General features: G+C 39.1%; 1 protein-coding gene across 1 annotated transcript in view; it reads right to left on the reverse strand.

The window, feature by feature from the left end:
* The window catches only part of PCDH15 (protocadherin related 15), a 1,670,337-nt gene that overhangs the window by 489,421 nt on the left and 1,155,618 nt on the right, over nt 1-25,298 (reverse strand). Inside the window, exon 22 of the mRNA XM_077454160.1 lies at nt 22,291-22,515. Coding sequence (XP_077310286.1) covers nt 22,291-22,515 — 225 coding nt within the window. The remainder of the gene's footprint in view (nt 1-22,290; nt 22,516-25,298) is intronic.

Raw genomic sequence — 25,298 nt, forward strand, 5'->3', positions numbered from 1 at the left:
TCTCTTTTGTGTTTCTCTGGGGCAAGAAGTGAAAAAAAATCCTCCCAAATGGGACATACGCAGAAAAAAAAAAAACCTGACCGGAGCTTTAACCACTTCATACTCTAGTCAAAACAAAAGAACGCAAAATAAGTTTTGACTTTAAAAATTTCTTAAATCATAAGATTTCTAATAAGTAAAAGGCAGGATTCTAGATACTTTCCTGCCTTGTTCACTACTGTCATGGTTATGCAGTGATCTTCCTGTGTTTGCTTACCTCCCCTCATGTCTTCAGACTAAGAAGCCAGCCACTTCCACCTGGTGGTTTTTATAACCTCTTCTCTAAGCATGGCTCCACCCCAGGCCCTATCAGGGAGCCCTATATTAACCTGTGCACTGCAGGCCATCAGGGCTGATCAACCATTGTGTATTCCTTTGTGTGTTAGCTTCCTGTTTCCTGCCGTGTGCTCTGCTACTGTTTTCCGTTACCAACTTTGGCGTGTCTTGACTATCCTTGTTTGCCTGTGATCCTGACCTTTTGGCATGTACCCGTCTATTCTTGTCTGCTTGTGGTCCCGACCTTGGCGTTGTCCCTCACCATCCCTATCCTCCTGTTGCCTACTGTGGGTGTGAGCTGGGGGACCCTGGGGGTCGTGACCTGGAGCCAGTTGCAGCCAAGCCCATCCTCACCACTGGAGGCTCTGGTGAACACCTGCTGGCTCTTAGACTCCGCGCCCCAGGGAATTTTACGCTCTAACCTCAGTGGGATCTGTCCCCCGTCTGCAGCAGTCAGCTGTAGGGTCCACAACCTTGCGGTGCACTCCTGATCCTTCGGTGTGCACCTGTCACCTCGCCTCAATGTGACCTGACAACTACACTTTGGGGTTTGGCTAGTCACCCTCCTGGATTTTCCCTTTTGCTTGCATCCAGCCTGGGTCTCTGTCTTGCGTCACTGCACTTTTACCTGTACTTTTTTGCATAATTCCTCTGCAGATTAAAGGAAGTTCCTGATCACTGGCCCCTATTGATTTGATGGGGCCTAATTTGCTAAAGGATGCTGAGAGATAAAGTGAAGTGAACTTGTGTTTACCGCAATATCTAATATACAAAAAATAAAAATAAAATAGCTTCCTCACTTGACCAGACTTTCACTTCACACATCAGTAAATCAAATACATAAGCCCTTTCCTGTACACTTCTCAAGTTTCTTTTGTCAAGATCCTATGGCACAATCTCTTAGTCTAGGTCCAATAGTCTGATCATGTGTGACAATAGTGTGTTTCTGTTTGAGCCTCAGTTCTACTCTTATTTCTGTTCCTACTTTGTTCTATTATATGTATCTTGTCTCTGCTGTTAACATTGGGGGTTATTTACAAAAACACAAATCCACTTTGCACTACAAGTGCACTTGGAAGTGCAGTCACTGTAGATTTGAGGGGGACATGCAAGGAAAATAAAAAAACAGCATTTTAGCTGGCACATGACTGGATGATAAAATCAGCAGAGCTTCCCCTCATTTTAGATCTACTTCTCAGATTTACAGTGACTGCACTTCCATGTACACTTGTAGTGCAACGTGGATTTGCCTTTTGTAAATAACCCCCATTGTCTAGTACCTAGCTTGTTCCCTTTTATTTTCTGCTTTATTCTTATCCATTTCCTATCTGTGTAAGGCCCTTTGACAGTAGACTAAAAGAGCTGAATGAGGGATCCTTGGCCCTTTATTTAACCAGTGCCATTTATAAATAGCACAGGCTACATAGCCCTCAGGTGATTGTTGTGTACCCAGCCATCTATAGATGGTTGGGTAGACAGAGACTAGGGATGAGCCGAACACCCCCCAGTTCGGTTTGCACCAGAACATGTGAACAGCAAAAAATTTGTATGAACATGCAAACACTGTTAATGTCTATGGGATACGAACATTAAAAATCAAAAGTGCTAATTGTATAGGTTTATATGCAAGTTATTGTCATAAAACGTTATTGGGGACCCTGCCCCTGCATCGATGCAAATTTTTTTTTTTTTAAACTGCAGTTTTTTCAGCAGTGGTTTTAATAATGCTTAAAGTGAAACAATACAAATGAAATATTCCTTTAAATATTGTGCCTGGGGGGTGTCCTCAGTATACCTGCAAAGTAGCAAATTTTTCCCGTGTTTAGAACAATACCAAAGCAAAATTACATTTCTAAAGGAAAAAGGGTAATTTAAAATTGCTCGGGTTATAATGAATTTTTGGATCCTGGCAAAAAAAAAAATGCATGGGGTTTCCTAGGCCCTTCAGGTATAGTATGGATATTAAGGAGAACCCTGCACCCCGAGGAGCCTGGTATGGATTTTGGGGGACCACCACACATTTTTTTTATTTTAAAGCAGGGTTCCCCTTAATATTCATACCAGACCCAAAGGGCCTGGTAATGGACGGGGGGGGGGGGGGCATGCCATTTTTTTCAATGATTATTTTCTACATTGTCGGGATCTGACAATTCATTACAGCCATGAGCAGTTTTGAATTACTTTTTTTCCTTTAAAAATGTAATTTTGCTGTGGTATTATTCTAAACACTGCTAAATATGCTGCTTTGCAGGTATACTAAGGACACCCCCCACAATATTTAAAGGAATAATTCATTTTTATTGTTTCATTTTAAACCTTAATAAAATCACTGCTCCTGAAAAAATGTCAGGTTTAAAGCTTTTTTTTGCATTGATACCCAGGTCCTCATGCCGTTTTTTTCAATGATTTTTATCTATATTGCCAGGATCCGACAATTCCTTACAGCCGCATGTGGTTTTAAATGAGATTTTTTTAATTTAGAAATGTTATTTTGCTGTGATATTGTTCTAAACACAAGAAAGATGCGCTACTTTACATGCATACGAAGGACACCCCCACGATATTTAAAGGAATAATTCATTTTTATTGTTTCAATTTAAGCATTATTAAAACCAATGCTTCTGCAAAAAAACTTCAGTTTTTAAAACTTTTTTTTGCATTGATACATGTCCCCTAGGGCAGGACCCAGGTCCCCAAACACTTTTTATGACAATAACTTGCATAGAAGACTTTAAAATTAGCACTTTTGTTTTTTCATATTAGTGTTCCATAGACCTTAATGGTGTTCCCCCGGCTTTTGAATTTGCTGTGAACACCACATAATGTTCGCTATTTGGCCAACCGGGGAACACCCAATGTTCGAGTCGAACTTACATTTCGACTCGAACACCAGGCTCATCCCTGACAGAGACCCTGTATCCAGCCAATCTGAGTGGCTGGGTACCATATGATCACATGGTAATTTTTACTGTGCTTACAACAGGGGAGGGAGAGATATCTTGCAACTGTAAATGAACACAGAATGAATGAATCAGCAGATGAAGATGCTTGATCCATTCGTTCTGTTGCTGACACACAAAAATCTTTTTTTCAAAACCCTTTCCTGTCCCCCTCCTCTCCAACACATACTATCTCCAATACTGTCCCTAGTGGCATGAATGTTAACCCTTCACCTCCCTTATCCTGCTCATCTAAAAATGTAACCAGTACATTAACACATTCACTGCCTCCTCCCTCTGTGTGTGACCTGTACCATAAAATGTACTATACTGTCATTTTTATTTTAAAATAAAATAAAGGAAACTTCTTTATTTTTTTCAAAAAAACAGCAGGTAGAAAAAAAATATACTGTATATTCAAATTCAAAACTGCATATAGAGAACCCTGTACTCACTGATGATCCAGAGGAAGGCAAAAAAAAATATAAAGAATGATCCAGTTTGCTGAAACAAAGGAAAATAATATTTCCTGATCCCCAGATATTCCCTATTATTACTACATATAAATATTAATAGCCATTAAAATCTGCACATTTAGAAATGAATCCAGCTTTATTTTTAAACCAAATCAACTGAACTGAATTAAACTGAGGAATTCCATGTCACAGTTTCACAGCTCTTACTGTGCCCCTTGTCCTTTGCAATGACCTTAACATGAACATCTTTGCTCCAAGTTCACTATATCTATCATGCATTTATTTTTACGATATTATCATATTGACTCCGAATTGCCTCTTATCATGAGAGAACAAATTCAGTTCACATATTCCTTCATTATAGCAAAAGTCCTTTATAAATGTATCAGTTTATTTTGTGTTACTTTATGTTATCTTTTAACTTTTTCTGCATTCTTTCTAGTTCTACAACATCTTATTTTGTGAACTGGTGCTCAGAACGGAACTACATATTTCAGATGAGGTCTTACTAATGCTATGTACAGGAGCAAAATCATGTCTCCGTCTCCGGAGTCCATATTTCATAATGCAGGAAAATATTTTGCTTGCTTTAAAAACTACTATTATTTGATGTCCTCCTTAAACACAGAAATTGTACATTTAACTAATGTATGCCATCAATGTATGTGACATTTCCAGTTTCACTATTTCACCTGGAGGCCTGGCAACCAAAAGGTGGGTGTCATCAGGCAAACTGGAGAGAGACCAACAGCAAACATCCATTTTCTGATCTTCCTTAGCTAGTAAGTTCACATAAGCTACAAGGATATTCTGTTGTCACTTTCCCTGGCCCCTGTGGGCTGAAAGTTCTTAAAATTTTCACAGGCACACCAGGATCCTTGACAAATTGGGCATCTATTTACTCAGCACACCCCCATCTCCTGGGCTTGAGAGATTGCTGTGCTAATATCATATGGCATAAAAATTGGAACTACCCCCATTTTTTATTCTCCAACACTTCTGCCTTCATAAAATATATTTGGGGGTTTAAACTAATCGTCAGCTTCAAAATTATTTTTTAAGCTATGCAAAAAAAGGCAAAAGGTGGCAAAAAAGGTTAATCCCTAGTTCTATATCATTTATAAATATTTTAAAAAGTAAAAGCACTGAACTTTGGGGTACACTCTTTGTTAATTCAGAGTATGAATCATTATTCACTACTCTCTGAACAGTCTTTAACCACTTGCCGACCGGCGCACACCGATGTACGTTGGCAGAATGGCATGGACAGGCAAATGGGAGTACAGGTATGTCCCTTTAAATTTACCGCCATACCATTGCATGCACAAGCCGGTCGGGATCTCCGTGAGTCTGATCGTGGGATACCCACGATCACCACACAGGGAGGAAGAACGGGGAGATGCTAATTTAAATAAGTATCTCCCCATTCTGCCTAGTGACAGTGTCACTGATCTCTGCTCCCTGTGATTGGAGCAGAGATCAGTGATGCGTCATACACAGCTATGCCCCCCCACAGTTAGAAACACAGTCCCCAGTGCTCACTTAACCCCTACACTGCCACCTTGTGGTTAACCCCTTCACTGCCAGTGTCATTTACACAGGAATCAGTGCATTTGAATAGCACTGATTGCTGTATAAATGACAATGGTCCCAAAAAAATGCCAAAAATGTCCGATGTGACTGCCATAATGTCACAGTCACAATAAAAATCTCTGATCACCGCCATTACTAGTAAAAAAAAAATATTGATAAAAATGCCATAAAACTATCCCCTATTTTGTAAATGCTATAACTTTTTTGGGGGGATATTCATTATAGTAAAATGTAAAAAATAATTATTTTTTTTCAAAATTGTCACTCTTTTTTTGTTTATAGCGCAAGAAAATAAAAACCACAGGGGTGATCAAATACCACCAAAAGAAAGCTCTATTTGTGGGAAAAAAAAGGACGTCAATTTTATTTGTGAGCCACGTCGCATGACCGCGCAATTGTCAGTTAAAGCAACGCAGTGCCGAATCTCAAAAAGTGCTCTGGTCTTTGGCTTGCAAAATGGTCCGGGGCTTAAGTGGTTAAGAGTATTTTCTATCAATTTATAGAAATATTTTTTTTAAGCCTGTACACCTTAATTCACACATTAACTGTCCATAGAAAACTATGTAAAGCACATCTGCAAAGTCCAAGTATATTACATTAACAGCTACTCCTTTGTACAAGTTTTTGCTTACCAAAAAATTTGATTTATTTAACATCTTAAATGTTTTATGACAAGCAGACTATAATTAATAATATTGTTTTCTAGCAAAAACTCTTCTGGGTGGTACTACACTAATCTAAACCACCCATTAAAAAGTTTCGAAAATTTAGGAACAATGCTTTACAATTAACATAACTCAACTGGCCGAGGACACGTGTGTAATCCATATAGTGCAAGTGATTTTAAATCTTTCTTGATCTATCTGACCTTGGCTTGAATCAAGAGGTCCCCAAATTTCTCACTTCTTTTTCACTTCTTAAGTGATTGAATAGTACTGACTAGCATATTCAAGGCTTTGGATATCTTTTATTTCCTCTTCCATCTTTGTAAAGCTTCATTACCTTGTTACACAGGTCTTTTGACTGTTCTTTTCTACCGCTTCATGGCTCAGTGTCTGGCCTGCTTAGTGCATCTATGTGAAAGCTATCAAACTCATTGACTATTTATAGACAGACACTAATTGAGATTTAAAAAGCCACAAATGTGGGAAATTAACCTTTAATTGCCATTTTAACCTGTGTGTACCACCTTCTGTGTCTATACGAAGGCCAAACATTCCAGGGTATGTACATTTTTTATCAGGGCCGTTTGGGTGATTTCTGTTATTATGATGAAAAAAATAAAAATATGTGATAATAAATGGCTTCATGTGATTTCTATCCTTAAATAAAAGACATTTTTTTGGCATGATCAGTCATATTTTCAATATTAATGCCAAAATTTTCCAATTTCTGCCAGGGTATGCAAGCTTTTGAGCACAACTGTACAAAGGCAATGGCAAATCTCATTTAAAAAATGTGGATAGTATTGCAACAGCAATTGCCTTTGTCCCCAATGACCAGGTCAGAGTTATCTTGAAAGGGGCATCTTCCTATAGAACTAAAATGCAAGAATCTGTATCAATCAATAACTTACAACTAGGACCATACAATTCTGAGTTTATGGTTACACCATAATATCCACAAACACTAGCTCAGGTAAGCTGCATTTTTATTTATTGATTGATTTACTTTTAAAATGTGAATGGGAACAAATGTAACAAATATAAAGTGGGTATTATCCCAATTTGGCTATAGAAATGAAAATACCCTTTAGTTATTGTTAAATTTACAATTACTTCTTTGAAACTGGCTAGCTGTTTCATTCGTATAACCAGATATTTAAAATTCTAATTAAACAGTGGGCTGAAATGGGAACACACTTATTTAATTCCAGAAAAAAAAAATAGCATTTTGGTATTAACATAAAATTACCAATGGCCACTTACAACAAAGAGGCCTCAAAATAGTTGTAAAACCATAAATATATAGAGATAAAACAAATCATCCTACATAAGTTGTACCTATCTATTTTCTGTATTCTCTTTTCTATATCTGTTCAAAAGTCTAGAAATTAAAAAGCTTGTCTGTACAATTTGTGGACACCATAGACCAGCAAAACATTGGTGACTTGCTCAGGACAAGCCCAACGCACGTTTACTCAATGAACCTGAATCAAGACAATATAGTTCTCCAAACACCACCCCCACAATCAAATCCTGCTTGAGTCTGGATTTCCCTCAAGGAATTCATAAGCAGCTTTACTATTAAGATGAAAACACATGCTAAATAATTGAGGAGCCAAATTAACTAATGCATAAGCCTTTGGACTAAAGGGTATGAACCAATACTTCATGAATTCTAATTTTATAGATATATCTAAAAACACTTAAATGTGCCTTCATAGTCTGCTTAAAAAATATATTAAGAAAGCTGAGAGCTAGACCAATACAACTTTCACGACTTCCAGATAGACTGTAGGCATCAGGGTTTATCAAGGTATCTTAGCCAAGAGGTGCTAGAAATCTAATAATAACAAATGTAGACAAGAGAAAAATTATTTTTTAGCACTTATTCTGAAATTGTTTACTCCATATGTTTATACACTATTGATGCTGACACTGGCACGTGTTTGCCATAGTTTAATTTATCTTGGTCTTTAATGTGCAGGAAGAAAACATTGGTATTATACAGGCGCATATTTCATCTTCAATTTTGTGTGCAATTTCACGTGCACCAAAATAGACAAGTGTGCCAACATACAGTCAGAAAGGATGGATAGTAGGCAAACACTGACTATGGTCAAAACAAAAAACATAACCAGAAGTAATAAATAACAAGCAGTTATAAAAGGTCTAAGTCAAATGTAACCATACCAGAAGAACAAGACAAGCAGGAAAGTGTCCCAAAGCTAAGAATTGGAGTATAGACATTTTTCGCTCAGCTCTGTACCAGTGCACTGATCCAAATGTGAATCAAGTGTCAAATGATGTCAGTGGTTATCTATGAAATTACCACATTACAGGACCACATATCTACTAGCAGATGGCATAGGCACACAAAAAATACAGCAGGGATATTAATGCAATTCATTGCCTGGATTCATAAATTGTGTGGTATTCCATAGATCAAAACAACTACATGTACAGGTACTGTACAAGTAAAGTGAAAATGTGATTGTGATTTAAAAAAATGAAATATTTGCTTGATTTATAAGCTCTGCCTGCACACAAATCAATTTACTTACAATGAGAATATTTCATGATTTCAGTTTTCTCTACACTCATGTGACCCATTTTCAGCTAAAGCCCACTGTCAGCTGACATCACTCTGCCAGTACAGGCTCAGACCTGGACCAGCAGCTGGCTCAACTTCTCAGTGAGCTGCTGGGAGACTGAGCCAGCTGGTCCTGCCACCTCCACAGCCCATTGCTCCAATGAGCACTGGAGGGGCCACGCAGAGAGTCGGAGAGTCATACAGTAACTTGCTCCCTGCAGGCTGAAGACAGAGTTAAGAGATCAGCAGTCTTTGATCGGTCTGAGAGGTGGCGGAGGACAGCTGCAGTTGGGATCACTACTGCAGCCATCTAGGTGAGTATGATTTATTTTTATTTTTTTAAACAGCCATAGTTCTCTTTTAAATCCATTAATATTTTTATGCATGTAAGCATCCTATCAGGTATGACAGATTAAAATACATAATACTATCTACTAAATCATAGCAGAAGGGAACACAAGGCTGGATTACACTGCTATTACAGTGAACACAAGGATTTTGATTAGTTAATTGATTATTGATTTGATGTGGATGATTGTCAATTAACTTCAAAGATGCAGTTTTACATACGTTTAAGACATCACAAGCCTTTTCCTTAGGCAGTCACAAACAACCTGGCAAACATATTCATGATCAAACGATCTATTGATGCTGTTTCTAATCAAATAGAATTACAGACACAACTTTAATGATATGATAGGAAGTCATCAGCCACATTGATGCAGTAAAGGGATTAAAAGTGCCTTAGAGATACAAGGCCAACTTTTTAACCACTTCAATACAGGGCACTTTCGCCCCCTTCCTTCCCAGCCCAATTTTAAGCTTTCATCGCTCTAGCGCTTTCAGTGACAATTGCGCGGTCATGCTACACTGTACCCAAATGAAATTTTTATCATTTTGTTCGCACAAATAGAGCTTTATTTTGGTGGTATTTATTCACGACACCGTTTTTTTTTATTTTTTGCAATATAAGCGCAAAAAAAGCGGAAATTTGGAAAAAAAACAATATTTTCTTTTTTTCTATTTTAAAAGAAATCCAATAAAATCAAATTTTGTCATAAATTTAAGCCAAAATGTATTCTGCTACATGTTTTTGGTAAAAAAAATTCCGTTAAGTGTATAATAATTGGTTTGTGTGATCACAGACATATGTACGCAAATGATCATGTACATATGTGTGCAGGTAATCACGTACATATGTGTGCAGATAATCATTGGGACATGTGATTTTAGTGGGACATATGTGGGGGACATGTTTTTATTATTAGGGACATGTGTTTTTATTATTTAGGGACATGTATGTTTTGGGGACATGTGTGTTTAGGGGACATATGTGGGGACATTGTGTTTATACTGTGTGGTGTGTTGTGTGTTTACACTAGACTGGTGATCAGTGAGTAAAAAGCTGTAAAAAACAGCTCATACTCACTGATCATCAGCCGGCTGCAGCGATCTGCTCTCCTCTCCTCAGCGATGACTTCTGTGTGAGGAGAGGAGGAGCCGATTGCCTAGCAACCAGCTGTTTGTTTACATCACATGACGGCCGTGATTGGACACGGCCGTCATGTGATCAGGAGGGCCAATCACAGAGCCCTCCTGCCGATCTGAGATGTGCCGTGTCCGGGTGACACGAGCACATCGGGATCGCGCCGCTGCGTGGGCATGCGCGCGCGCGATCCCACTCCTTCTGAAGGACGTTCCTGAACGTCCTATCAGAAGTAGACGGCTTGCATTGGCCGGGTGGGAAGTGGTTAAGCACTGAATTTTGACATGTGTCAAAGCATTCAAAGCAGGCTTTTTACCTTTAATTAAGTTGATTTTTAATTAGAAAAAGAGCATTTTTTATTCTTATTTAACTTTTTGTTTTTACGCTGTTTTTTTTTTTTTTTTTTTAATTGTGTCACTTTTATTCCTATTACAAGGAATGTAAACATCCCTTGTAATAGAAAAAAAGCATGACAGGACCTCTTAAGTATCAAAAAGACCTCAGATCTCATATTTACACTAAAATGCAATAATAGAAAAAAAAATGTAATTTACATTTATTTTATTTTTTTAAATGGCCCTTTAGGAGCTATGGGTGGAAGTGACATTATGATGTCCCTTCTGCCCTGCATTATTATGGAGATGAGTGGGGGCCATCTCTCCACTCCATGCCCAGCAAGGGTGAAGATCCTATCGCCTCTGCTGCTGCCGACGGTAAGTGGCAGAGGGCACCAGAGCGCGGTGGGAGGGGGAGCCCTCTCCCGCCACCGATAAAAGTGATCTTGCAACAATTCTGCTGCAGAGACCACTTTTATCTGAAACTGGAAGATAGCTGCTGCCATAACAATGATATTCCTCTTTAAACAGATGACGTATAACGAGGGTGGGTGGTCCAGAAGTGGTTTAAACTCTTCATCTACTGAGGGCTGTGAAGATGGTGTAAGAGGGCTACATTTAGCCCAACAATACTAGTTTGGCATGCCTGGTGTAGAATATTTAAAAACTCTTGACTTTCACAAGACAATGGCATGTCATGGATTTTTTGATTTTGTATGCTATTGTCTACCATTACTTTGCAGGTCATATCATTTTATTCACTCTTAGGCCTTGTACACTCTTAGGCCTCATTGTTGGATGACTGGGCGTCTGATTTATGTCAAAAGCGTGTGTGCAGGATTTTGTCTAGCATACTAACTGTCTAATGCAGGAACAAGAAATGAGGGTGGAGGAATATTTGCTAAATGAAATGCAGGTAGGAGACCTATTGATAGGTCTAGAAATAACAGATTGAAGAAGGGTCGGAGTAAAAACCCCCCTTCTAAAACTGGCCAGATCAGTTTGGAAGGAAGCAAAAAAACTGACGGGATTTAATGATACCCCACCAGAAACTGCCCTATGGAACAACCCAACATTAGAAGAATTAGAAAGGTATGAAGATAGCAAATTCTGGAAACAGAAAAAAAATAACCATTGACCATGTATAATAATAATATAATAGTGCCATATGAGAACATGTGTAAACAATATGACCTCCGAAGTAAACAGTTTTTTTTTTTTTTTTTTTTGCAATAAATTTTTATTGAAAATTTTAACATAAGGTAACAGAGATATACCTACATACATGGTGAATCAAAATTTCACTTACAATATAAATATGAAGCACATAAGACACGCACAGGATATATAATGTAGAGAAGGTTTCTAAGAGCATAAGTACATCACAGCTGGTTTATCAGAACGATAGGCAGAAGATAATAATAAGGGTAGCCTATATATCCAGTCTGTTCCCCAATGTGGAGAAGAGAAGAGGCCCCCCCTCCGGCACCCCTAGTGGGTACTCACTGTGCTCAGAGGGGGAAGACCTCCACCCACCCCGGAGACATTAAACAAATCAGGTGACATCCACTGCGCTGTATCCTGGTAAGCGTAGTATGGCTTGTAGGTAAAATAAGAATATAGAGCGGGTGAAGAGCACCCAAGATTTCAACGAGTATAGAATAAAACAAAGATGGAAGAAATAAAGAATAGAAGAGAACAAAAAGGCAGTAAAGTAGTAGAACAAGAATAAAGAAAGAAAAGAAAAGAAAGGCTTGAGTTTTGGAGTTTTAACACAGATGACCTCGTGATCCTTCACAAGTCTAAGTTATTGTAACTCTACAATCATATCAGTTTAGAATTGGTAAACCAGTTAGTCCACCTTTCCCAATTAGCTCTGGCCACGCCGAGCCTGCCTTGGGTTGAAGCAAACAGGGTTTCATACATAGCATGTGTGTTGGTAGTCATGACAATTTCCCCGAACGTGGGTGCGTTAAGATCTTTCCAGTGGCGCGTTAGGGCTAGTTTGGTGCTCAGTATAATATGGGAAACAATCGTTCTGGCTGGTTGGGGTATTTGATCAATATTTAGAAATAAGATGGCCAGTGCCGGGTCAGCGGGGATGGGAAATTGTGCTATTTGTGAGCACAAGTGAAACACCCTATTCCAAAGTGTCCGTATTTTAGGACACTCCCAAAGGATGTGGTACAAGGTGCCGGGGTGTTGACATTGTCTCCAACAAAGTGGAGATGCAGTGGGGGCAAATTTGGATATCTTATTGGGAGTAATGTACCAGCGACGCAATATTTTTTGCGTCAGTTCCCAAAGGTTGATGCATTTGGTGGATGCGTAAGCTACTTTCAGCGCGGCTCTCCATTGGGCTTCTGTAAATGTTTTCCCCAAGTCCTTTTCCCAAGCGTGAATGTTGGAAGTTTTGCGGAATGTTAGTTTGTCGTTGAGGGTGTTATAAAAAAGAGATATCCCCTTTAGGTTAGTAGAGGGTTTAGTAAGATATAAAGCAATCTTCCAGGGGAGTTGTATATCTGGGATATTGTGAGATTGGAAAAGATGCTTGATTTGGATGTATCTATAACTATCCAAATCTGCCAGGCCGTATTCAATTTGTAATGTGCGAAATGTTTTCATTGCTGGACCTATCATAAGATCCTCAATGTGTTTTATACCTTTTGTTTGCCAATGAGATATTTGTAGGTCGGGGATGAGTGCACTGAGACTACCAAGAGGGACTTTTAAAGTAGAAGTAGGGACGGTAAAAGTTTGCGCAAGAAGTACCCTCCAAGCTCGTAGAGATGCCACTATAGAGGGGGCCAAATTGGCAAGGTCGGGAGCATTGGCTACGTGGGTCAGTAAATAGTTGTACAGGCTAGAGTTGGGGATTTGGTTTTCCTCAAGATCCTGCCATCGCGTGGGGGGTGAGTCAGGGAACCACGTCCTCAGTTGGGCTAGTATGGAAGCTATGTAGTAATCATAGATCTGTATATTGCCCACTCCCCCTGCTGTTCTCGCGGTCAGTGAGTCTTTGAAGGCCCACCTGGCCCTTTTCCCTCTCCACAGAAAATTGTTTATTATTGCTTGTACTTCAGTAAAGTATTTAATGGGGACAGGGATGGGAAGGGACCTGAACAGATAGAGTAGTTGGGGCAAAACTATCATCTTTACTGCTGCCAATCTGCCTGACCAGATGAGTTCTGTTTTATCAAGGGCTTGCAATTTAGATGGTAGGGATTTAAGAAGAGGGATATAATTATTGGTATATAATTCCCCGGATGTGGGGGTCAAGGTGATTCCCAGATACTCTATGCCCTTCTCACTCCACCTATAGGGGAACCGTGCGCTAATTCTCGACTGCATATCCTTGTCCACGCCCATGCCCAAGATATAAGACTTGTTCTCATTAACCTTATAATAAGACAACGTGGTAAATAGTCTCAGAGTGTCGTGTACCGAAGCCAGAGACTTTTCAGGGTTCGTGAGCATCAAGATAATGTCATCAGCGAACAAGCTTATCGTGTGTTCAGATGTTCGAGTTTTGAATCCAGTGATATTGGGGTGGGATCTTATATGTTCCGCCAGGGGTTCTAAAATTAAATTAAAGATCAAAGGGGAGAGTGGACATCCCTGGCGCGTTCCATTTGATATTGGGAAGGGGGCAGAAAGTACACCCGAGGTGTATACCTTCGCTGAGGGATTCGAGTAGAGGGCCGTTATGGCCGAAAGGATCATACCAGAGAATCCAAATTTGGTTAAGACTGCTTTCATATATCCCCAGTGGACCCTGTCGAAGGCCTTCTCCGCGTCCAACGCAAGGAGCAGAGAAGGCCCCCGCCCAGCGCCAGCCAGATGGATGATATTGGTCAGCCTCCTCGTGGCATCTGAGGTTTGTCGTCCTTTCGTAAACCCAGTTTGGTCAGGATGTATTAAACAGGGCAGAATATTTACTAGCCGGTTTGCTATAAGTTTGGCATAGACTTTCACGTCCGTGTTTAGTAAGGATATAGGACGAAAATTGGCTGGTGTATCAGGGGTCTTACCTGGCTTCGGCAAAGTCACTATGATTGCACTCAACATTTCGTGTGGGAAGGAAGAGGAGGCGGCGGCAGCGTTAAACACTTCTGTCAGACAAGGCAGTAAATACGTTTTAAACGTCTTATAGTAGTCTCCGGAAAAACCGTCAGGTCCAGGGGATTTAGATCCAGGAAGTGAGTCAATAACTTTGAGAATTTCGTCAGACGTAAAAGGTGTATTAAGTTGTTCCACGTGTTGTGAGGATAGAGTAGGCAAGGATAGCTGTTGTAAAAAGTCATTAATCAAGGAAGGTGAGGGCTGAGTAGTGGTAGAGTCGTCTTTTAAGTTATATAAGGAACCATAATAGTCGCTAAATGCGTCTGCAATATCTCGTGGGCGTAACATCTTATGTTTGCTAGTAGGGTGAAGGATGTAAGGAATTTTTGATTTCAGTCTATGACCTTTAAGTCGGTATGCAAGTAGTTTTCCTGCCCTGTTGCCCTGAGTGTAATATGTCATTTTTAGTCTTTTTGTCTGTTTTTCAAAAGAGTCCAGTAAAAGGAGCCTCAGGTCGTGTCTCAGTCTGTGGAGCTGTTCAGTCAAAGATTGGGAAGTGGCCCGTTTGTTTTGTGATTCTAAATCACGAATTTTGTTAGTAATGTCGCGTATCCTCTGCTGCCTCCGCCTCCTCTCCCCAGCTCCCAGTTTAATAAAAATCCCCCGAATATATGCCTTATGGGCATTCCAGAGCACAAATTTATCAGGCATCGAGGGCCCGTTGAGGGAGAAAAATTCCCCCAAATGGTCCTCGATATACGATCTACATTCAGGCAGTTGCATAATGTATGAGTTCGCCCTCCAGAGAGGGATTGATTCAAATGTAGAAGAGTTTTTCAGAGACAGCGTGATAGACGCGTGGTCAGACCACGTGATGGTGTTGATAGATGCCGATAGTGCCTTAGATAGTGTGTGTTGATCGACCAAAAACAAATCTATTCGCGAGTATGTGTGGTGAGGGGCAGAAAAAAAAGTGAAGTCTCGCTCCGTTGTATGCAAACATCTCCATACGTCATAAACATCCTCGCTATGCAGTGTGCTGCCCAGAGATAGGGGTATGCGTTTGGACGTGGAGGTAGTGTCAATGGACGTATCAGGTACGATATTAAAGTCACCACAGATTACCATCGATCCTTGGCCATGTTTCCGAGCCTTCTTCATAATTTTGTGAAAGAAACAAACTTGACGGGTATTGGGGGCGTAGACATTTACAATGGTGTAAGTTGTTTGATTTATATCACATGACACAATCAAGTAGCGACCCTGAGGATCAGCAATCGCCGTATGTAAATTAAAAAGGACAGAGTCTCTGATTGCTATCATTACCCCTTTCGTTTTAGAAGTGGCATTTGCGAAAAACGTGTGTGGGAAGTTCTTATGTTTACAGACAGGCGCTGCATGTTGGCAGAAATGGGTTTCCTGGGCGCAGAGGACGTCTGACCCAGTGGATAACGCTTCTTTCCACATAGACTTCCTTTTCATAGGGTGGTTGAGTCCTTTAGTATTAATAGATAAGAAGTTAATGGCCATGGGAATAGTCGGGGGATGAAAGTGTGATATGTGCTGTATACATAAAAAGAGAGTAGAAGACGTCTTCTAGAGGTGTTAGCAGGTGTAAAATGACCACTCCATGGGGAAGGTACTCACATTTAAGCCGAGATTGAGTGTGGTCTGTAAACCGCTTTTGAAGTTGGTCTTGCAAGCTGCTGTCCGTACGATGAACAGGTGGTCTTAAGGTGAGTTGCCGGATTCGTAGGAACTGGTAAAACTCCAGGAAAAAAGAAAATGCATGTAAAGTAACTGAATGAAAAAAAAAGAAGAAAATCCAACTTGTATAAACATAACTAAAATATTGAAAGAAAGAGAGCATGATAAGCTCTAACTTAGATCCAAGACACCCCTCTAGGGGGAAGGGGTGAGTAGTAAGCAACCGAGTGTTGCTCAGGTAATTCGGGGTAACAGTTCAGGCCCAACGAACGACCTGCCTCCCCAACTAGAGGAGAAAAGACCCCGTTGGTGTACAATCAAACTTGTGAGTTGGCGTTTCGTGGTGTCGCTGACTTCCAGTCCGGGCTGAGCATCCGACGATTGGAGGCGTCTGCATTGTTGTCCTTAGGATCAGGGAGAATCTTCCATTCTTTTAGTAAGGTAATACCTTTGTCCAAGGAATCTATGACAAACGAGCGTTCCTGATATGTGATCGTAATTTTGGTAGGATACCCCCAACGATAGGGGATTTGATGGTTGCGCAAAACTTTCGTGATCGTATTTAGATTTCTTCGTTTTTGTAGTGTATGTTGGGACAGGTCAGCATAGAACTGAAGGTGTTGGTATTGAGGAGGGAGCTGCTCCTGCTTACGAACGTACTGCATCAGTTGTTCCTTTGAGTAATAGAAATGCATACGAAGAATCACATCCCTGGGGATTTTGTCTGGGAGATACGAAGGTTTTGGTAGTCGGTGTATCCGGTCGATAGACAGTTCAATGGCTGAAAGATTGGGTAGTAAAGAGGTGAACAGGTCAGTAGCATAGGAGCGCAAATCCGAGGCTTGGATGGATTCAGGAATTCCTCTAATCTTGAGGTTGTTCCTCCTGGACCTGTCCTCAATGTCAGCCAGCTTATCTCTAACCCATGTGGACTCCCCTTCTTGCAGGTCGTGCGCATCCACCAAGTCATTTATGGTGGAAGCAAATTCCCCCATCTTGCCTTCCAAATGATCAACCCTGTCTTCCACCTTTCTCACAGCTCCGCTAAGTCTATTCATGCAGCCCATCAAGTCAGCTTGGAGTGTGCTCCTCAGGGAGACCAGCATGTCCTTCAGTACCGTATCCAGCACTGGTTGATTGGTAGTAGGATAATTGGAAATAGAGTCATGGAGTTCCCTGGTGTCATCCTCAGAGTCTGCAGCCGGGCTCAGCGCAGGACTGCATCCAGAGCCATCCAGCTTCAATTTCACTTTAGCTGGGCTCCCCGAGGGAGAGGATGCCGGTGGGGAAGCCTGGTCGCTGTAGGAGTCTATAATGTTAGGGGATGAGGTATTTGTGGGCAATTTTAGTTTATGCTTTGCAGTCAGTGGAGAAGGGTGGTCGGCGCCATCTTGCTTACCTTGATGGCGCGGTTGAAGGAAGAAATCCGTGAGCCGCTGAGGCTTCGATGAGCCTTTTCGCTTGCCCATCATGCTCACCAGGTGTGCCCCTCTCAAAACGCCAGGTATGTGGACGAATATCGGGGTCCTATTAGCCGCTTGTCGCCGTGTTGTCTTTGGGGAAGCAGGAGCTCTGGAATCAAACGTCCATTCGGTTCCGCTGCAGGCCACGCCCCGAAGTAAACAGTTTTTTATAGGTATTTACAGTTCAGACATATATTACAGTGAAGTTTGGAATAAAGGAATTCAACATTTCTAAATATCCTCTTATAGGCATCTTGAGATTGCAGGGATCAAAGGGACTGATATCCAAAATAAGTGGTGAACCATTGGGAGTAATGGCATGCAGTCATTCCAGATATGAGTGATCAGGAGTGGGATGAAATATGTTCCTCCCACCTGTAAATATCCCCGGCAATGAACAATAAAATAAAATACAATTAAATATAATACACCAGACATACCTGGCCCCCGAATAGATTGTATAGGATGGGGAGGATGCCCATCCCAAACTGCATAAGATGTGGGCAGGGAGGGGCGGACTTCCTTCATTTGATGTGGCAGTGTGGGAGCATAGGGAAGTATTGGCAACAGGTGGTCAGGAAAGTAGGAAAAGTCTTAAATAAAACTATTAAGGCCACAGTGGAACTATGCTTATTGGGAGTCTTGAATGAAGGAAGAAGTTGTAGATATACTAGGATATTTTTGCAAGAAGTATTATTCTTGGCACAAAAACAGATAGTGGAAAAATGGATCCAGCCAAATCCATCAACAATAAGTCAATGGGTGAGGGCGGTAAACCAAGTTGTACCATAGAAGAGAATAATGTATGAACAAAGGGGAAATGTGCAGCTATATGAAAAGATCTGGGCAAAATGGAATAGATCATATCGGATACGGATAACGGATGCAGGAAGACCTGAATATATAGTATAAAGTGAATAAAAGGAGGAAGGAAATAGTGTCTATAAGACGGAAGAGTGGGAAGAATGAGATGTAAGAGTGAATAGATATGAAAATAGGAATATATGTTAATACTTTGGAAGTAAACAAGATGCATAAATTATGTAAATACATTTGTAAGAAAAGAATTTGTAATAAAGAGTTTAAAAAAAATGTGCATGACATAACTGAAATATACTAGCAAGACTATTATTTATATTATCTTGCTTTTTCTTTTGATTGCATTCTAGTTTCTCTCTTTTTTCCTTGCAGATTTCCAATAGTATTAAAACACTTTCTAGACAAGGAAGCAGCAAGGAGTTAGAACATGTTGTGAGTTCTTTCTCCTGTAAGGCTTGACAGTACATGACATTTCCTTGTAACATTGGTAATGATGCAATATAATGATAAGAAAATCAGAATATACTTTTCACCTAAGAAAATCTCTGTACATCTCCCCCACATCTTAGAAAAAGAAACAACATTTTAAATTGTTCAATCCTTCTGAATGCTGAATAATCTTCTATTGTTTGGACAATGAAGCATACTAGCTGTACCATTCCAACCATAATAATCAGCCTTTTCATTTTAATCTCTTACATAATTTTTTATACTGTGATAATTACTTAGAAATATATGCTAGTTGTTTTTTATGGAGTGTTTTGATTGTGTTTATTATAAACTATCTATACTAATTCATAGGGGAAGTGTGCTTAACTTTGTCAATACCGTGCTTACTATAAATGTTATTTACTACAGAAAAATGGTAGCGCACCCACTAAAACATTTGGTTGAAACTCTAGCCATTTTTTTTCTTCTGTGATGAAATGGGGAAGATCAATAATGAGTTTTTCAGCACAGTTGGCCACTAATAAAAAAAAACAAAAAACTGTCTGGGCAGTAAGGTTTTCACTACTAATGGTTACTGGTTATTTAGTGGTTCGTGTAGCTCAGATCTTGCCACTGACATATAACTTCTATCAGTATCAACATAAATACTGACACTGGTAGAATTATTGTGTCTGCTAGAAAACACACACAAAAATACACAAGAAAAGCCCGTCCAACTTAACTTCATTTTCTATTGTGCCACTGCGAAAAAAAGTGAGGTGAATCTCTTCAATGCCCAAACAAAAACAGTTTTTCAAAGTGTGGAAAGGGTTAGAACCTTTCACACATTGAGGGTAATCTACTAAAGGTGTAAAAGCATATTCACTTTACAAAGTGTGTTTTCACTTAGATTAGTGAATAAGGTAACGTGTTAAGTGAAAAATAACTTTTCAAAAAAACACCCAATAAGTGATCCCATGTTATTAGATAATTCAGGTCAGCAGAGCACCGTGCTAGTGTTTAGGAATTCTTTGCAAAATATTTTTTTTTTTAGTTTCACATCTTTCATTAAACTTGATGAAACTTCACCTTGCAAAGTGAACATGCCTTACTTCTTTAGTAAATCAACCCAATTGATTTGTCTGTAAGTCTGTTAAAGAGAATTCCACATGAACAGAACGTGGTGTAAACCCTCTATAATAAGGTACAGATTTTTTTTTACTGTTTTACAGACAATAAAACATTCTTTTGACAGATTCACTTGAGCCTACTATTTGCCTTATGCTAATTCCGGCATTGAGGTCAGGACTCTGTGCAGGCCAGTCAAGGTTCCACCACCCCAAACTCGCTCATCCATGTCTTTATGGACCTTGCTTTGTGTACTAGTGTGCAGTCATGTTGGAACAGAAAGGGGCCATCTCCAAACTGTTCCCACAAAGTTGGGAGCATGAAATTGTCCAAAATGTTTTCGGATACTGACGCCTTAAAGGGGAAGTAAAGTTTTCCTTTTTAATTGTGCCTACAGGTAAGCTTATAATAAGGCTTACCTGTAGGTACTATAAAAATCTCCTAAGCTTGCACAGTTTAGAAGATATTTACTATATACGCCAACATCATCAGCGCATGCGCTCTGAAGAAACGTCTGCCCATGCCATTTCTTCAGGGCCCTGTGCCATGACTGGTGGCTCTGGCCAATCACAGCAACGGAGTACGTAAAACCAGAAGAAACTCTGGGGAAAATGTCAGCTGACTTCCAGACGTGGAAGTGGAAGCATAGCCACACAGGGACAGAAATTATATTATACATAGGATTACTAGGTGAAAATAAAGGAAAAAAGCCTGAAAAAACAAACAAAACAAATGCAGTCACTTGGTGAGCTTCAATATATTACCTTTTTTATTTCAGTGTTGTATACACCTTGAATATACCTATATGTATAGTATAACATAGTTATAACTGCTGTTTTAATGCATTCTCTTTGGATTTTCTAAAAGGCATCCCAAAAATGCTAACTTCCCTTCTATGTTAATTTTTTTATTGCATTAAGGCAATTGAGCCATTGTTATTTCGATGCAGATACATTATAATTTAAGACAGCATGCAAATACAGGCATACCCCATTTTTAAGTACGCAATGGGGTTTATTTACTAAAGCTGGAAAATGTAAAATCAGGCTCACTTCTGCATAGAAACCAATGAGCTTCTAACCCCAGCTTGTTCAATTAAGCTTTGGTAATAAAACCTGGAAGCTCGTTGGTTTCTATGCAGAAGTGAGCCTGATTTTGCACTTTCCAGCTTTAGTAAATAAACCCCATTGTGTACTTAAAAGTGGGGTATGCCTGTAGTGAACAGCGGTATTGTATCTGTTTGATGAATATATTTTTTCGCTGTAATGCAAGAAAAACAATGCATTGTCTATGCTTAGTAAAAATTGTTTTAAGATTACTTTGTAAACAGTTGTATCTACAGTTATTCCATGACATTAATTAAATTTGAAGATATTCCATCAGCAAAGGTAATAGAACAAAGCTTGTATAGATGTAAGAGAACAGAAGTGTTAATATCACTTATCAACCAAACTACATGTTTTTGGATGTCTGTGGAAAAAAAAAACATTGAAATGTCTAAAAAGTGCAATTTTGCATGTGATATCACCCTAGTTACTTTGGCAATGGGTAATTATAGTGTTTTCACTTGGTACGTTACAATTGTAAAATATATTAAAACATTCAAATAGAGTGTATGTTTATTACAAATGTAGTTTAAGTGGGGGCTAAGGATAATCCAGGGGGGTTTCAGCAGTGCAAAAGACTCTGCCAGGGCACATCATTTTTAAATACTGGGCAACTGTGGTGAAGAAGCAGAGCCTTGCATGCTTATGATTCAATGATGAGGTGCGGTGAGTCTTTCCGATCACCATGTTTTGTCACAGTAATGTGTGTTGGTAGCGGTGGTGGGGCACCATATGTAATTATTACATCACAGGCATATACAGGCACTATAGTAACATGTGCTTGTGGAGAAGTATGTTTCTTTGAACATGATTATTACATTATGGGCATGTGTAGCTCATGCCCTTTATATAATAATGATGCACAATTGGAGGGTTTCCCAGGACCATATGTTGCTATAAATGGACCCATGAGGGCAATTAGGTGCACATTTTTTTGGATTCCAGGCACTATTTTCCAAATGGCTTCATGTTATTTGGATGAAGAAAAGGGAAGGAGGGGCATCTATTAGAAAATGCATGTGACTTAATATATAAGTATATAATATTATATATTATATAATTATTATCATTGAGCTAAATGGCTTCTGTTTTTGTGGTCTTGCTAAGGACAGTTAAGACAACCAATGTCATTTATGCAGATATCTATTCATATATATATATAAAAAAAACAATATACCTTTACTCTGACTGTTACAGTAGCAATTCCAGGGGGCATGCTTCCTGCAGCATCAAAAGCCTCCACAAGAAAGACATATACTGCCTCCTTTCCTGTAAATGACTCAAAGTCAAGAGGTTTTAACAGAGATAGCTCTCCTGATGATGAGTTTATTGTAAAAAGCTGCAACATTTCCTGCGATCTTATCCGATATGTAATATTAGCACCAAGATCAGCATCCTTTGCCTGAAACACAATAAACAGATCAATATTAAAATCAAAGCAGACAAAACTGGTGAATAAAGAAGGTTGAAGGGCAAGAATAATTGAACCATAGAAAATATATGTATTGAGTTTCTGAGAAGTCTCTAAAATAGGTTTGAAGGTTTACAGTTGTTTTTCTCTTTGTTATGGGTCATTTTAATGCATTGATCAGTAGAAAATATAAACAGTTCAGCAGATATTTATCTGAAATTTCTGTCACATTCACAGTAAGCTTGCCTTTTGCAATCTCTCAACTTGATTAGAATTGATCTTTAACTGTTGTATTAACTTTGTCACTGCAAACATCTGAAGAAATAAAGGTTTCTCAAAGTGGTGTTATTTAAGGCTGCATGATTGCTAAATGGGTGGTTAGCACAAATGTGCTTTTATTGTTTATATATAGACATTTTAAGACCATCCCACTAATAGCAACATTATATCTTAGGCAAAATAGACTTTTTTATAAATAACATTCATTTTTAAGTTGCCTGGGTGAGGTAAAAAGTCGGGTTACATAGTCCATAATATTGTACTTCTACTTGCATAAATGATATACAGTATGTTATCATAAAGTGCCATATGTCATTCCCTGGACAATCCAGATGTTCACCATTGATGACCAACCACTATGTCATTTCATAATCAGACACACCAGTCTTAGAGTATGGGTATCTTTAGATGATTTTAAACTATGATAAAACTCCCCTGTCATCTAAATGTTTTTTGCTAGGTAGCGTTCGGAAATGTCTCCTTGATTCATGTTCGCCATTTCTATGGTGAACGGACCAATATTCTTCCCCTGTTTGTAGTGTGATTTGACTTATCAACTGCTTGCCAATAATAATTTACTCACCTATCAAATGAGAAAAGCAACCATAAAAAGGTTGGCATTGAGGTATTTAATTAACATCACCTTGAAAATCAGTAACAATGGCTCATTTGTATCTGTCTTTACAATCAAATTGACTGGAAGTAAGTTAAAACTTTAGTACAGGCAGTTATTTTTTAAAGTTTGATTTGAATGCAGAATGGGTATTACTTCTGTAAATCTTTTGTTGTTTCATTTAATGCTTGCATCACCATTGGGGAAATTCCTATTACTTATTTAACATTTACTTTAACAGGAAATGAGGGGAACTCTCCTGAACAGGGATGGAAACAAAAATAAAACACAATTTCTAGTAAAGTGAAGATGGTTAGATCCTGTATCTAGTTTTTATTGATATCTGTGTCTCTAATATGGAATTTTAATTTTAGTTTTAATTTGTAATTAAAATCCCAACCCGAGCCAGACTCGGGATTACCGCTAGGGGGGTTAATTGGAGATCATGATGAACAGAAACATAAACATTACAGGAAAGTACGTTTAAAAAAACGATTTGTTAAAATTATGTACTAAAACGGATACACACAGAATCTGGTGCAGCTTTGCAAAGTAACCAATCAGCTTCTAACTTCAGCTTGTTCAATTAAGCTTTGACAATAAAAAAAATGTTGGTATCTTACTTGTATTTCATTTAGACATTCTAACAAATACACTTGTATCAAAAACACCAAAATATAAATAGCACACTTGAAATCATCTAAAAAAATTATTCCCTATCAGACATGCCCATATAACAAAATATGGATTTATATTTTGTTGTAATGTAGTTAACGATAATCTAATGTAACACATTGGTTTCAGTCCTCACAATGAGGCGTTTGACAACTGGGTGCAACAGTTTCAATAAATATCCAGTAGTTGAACAAGAAAATAGATTTGCACCTTTGTTAACAACCCAAATCCATATTCTGCAGTAAAAAGGTTGGGGGGGGGGGGGGTCTTTTTGCCAATCAGCATGATCAATGTCAATATAGCATTCATCAAACAGCATTGAGGTAGGAGTGCCTCTCTCCTGGGATAAGGCTAGGCTATAATTGTGCATATATAAACATTTCAGAGTATATACAACTTATAATCTGATGTTACATACACTGGCCATAACAGGTCATGTACTCTCACTTAGATGCAATAGAATAAGACAAATGTAGTGCAGTAAAAATCGTATCCACACCTTTAACAGGAATGTTCAGGGAAAACACATCAAATCTTGCACGACTGTCAATAAGTGCTACTGGTTCCAGAATTGGCAATATCCCCTCCGCTCCAAAGAAATCCACACAGGTTCCTAACAACATTAACACGTTATGATCTTCCTCCATCGGATATAATAGTGCATGCTTAAGCAGGGTCACACACCTTCTGAGGAAGTCCCCACAGGGAGGAAAAGCATCAGATATCAATGGCCCATCAAGCCCAAGCATGCACCATTCCATTCTATCCAGTGGAGAATTATTAATTCCATGCCATTGGAGGGATCCTTGGTTGATGTGAGCAGCCTAACAATAGACAGCAAGATCGCTGAACAATTGTATTCTTCTTATTACTCTGAACAATTCAGTACTGTCATGGAGGCTTTTTCTAGTTGCACTAATATCTAAATATTTAGGACAACCTTTCGGGTGTGCCCCCTTCCTCAAGGCCCAAGCAGTACTAATACACATTTTAGCAGAATGTTAAGTAAGACAAGCTTTGAGGAAAAAAAATAGAGAAAAAATAAATAAAATGTGCACAGCAATGGTAATCAAACTAGGATAGTTAGTAAAATAAAACTAGTTGACAGTACTCAGTTCTTGTTGCAAATACACTAATACAATCACCTCAAGCTCTTATTACTCTCACTGAATATGTGTTGATGTGCCAGCACCTCTTCAAATTACCT

This window comes from Lithobates pipiens, unplaced genomic scaffold, assembly GCF_037356315.1.
Source record: "Lithobates pipiens isolate NorthernLeopardFrog02 unplaced genomic scaffold, aLitPip1_a1.2 Scaffold_25, whole genome shotgun sequence".
Classification (NCBI taxonomy): Eukaryota; Metazoa; Chordata; class Amphibia; order Anura; family Ranidae; genus Lithobates; species Lithobates pipiens.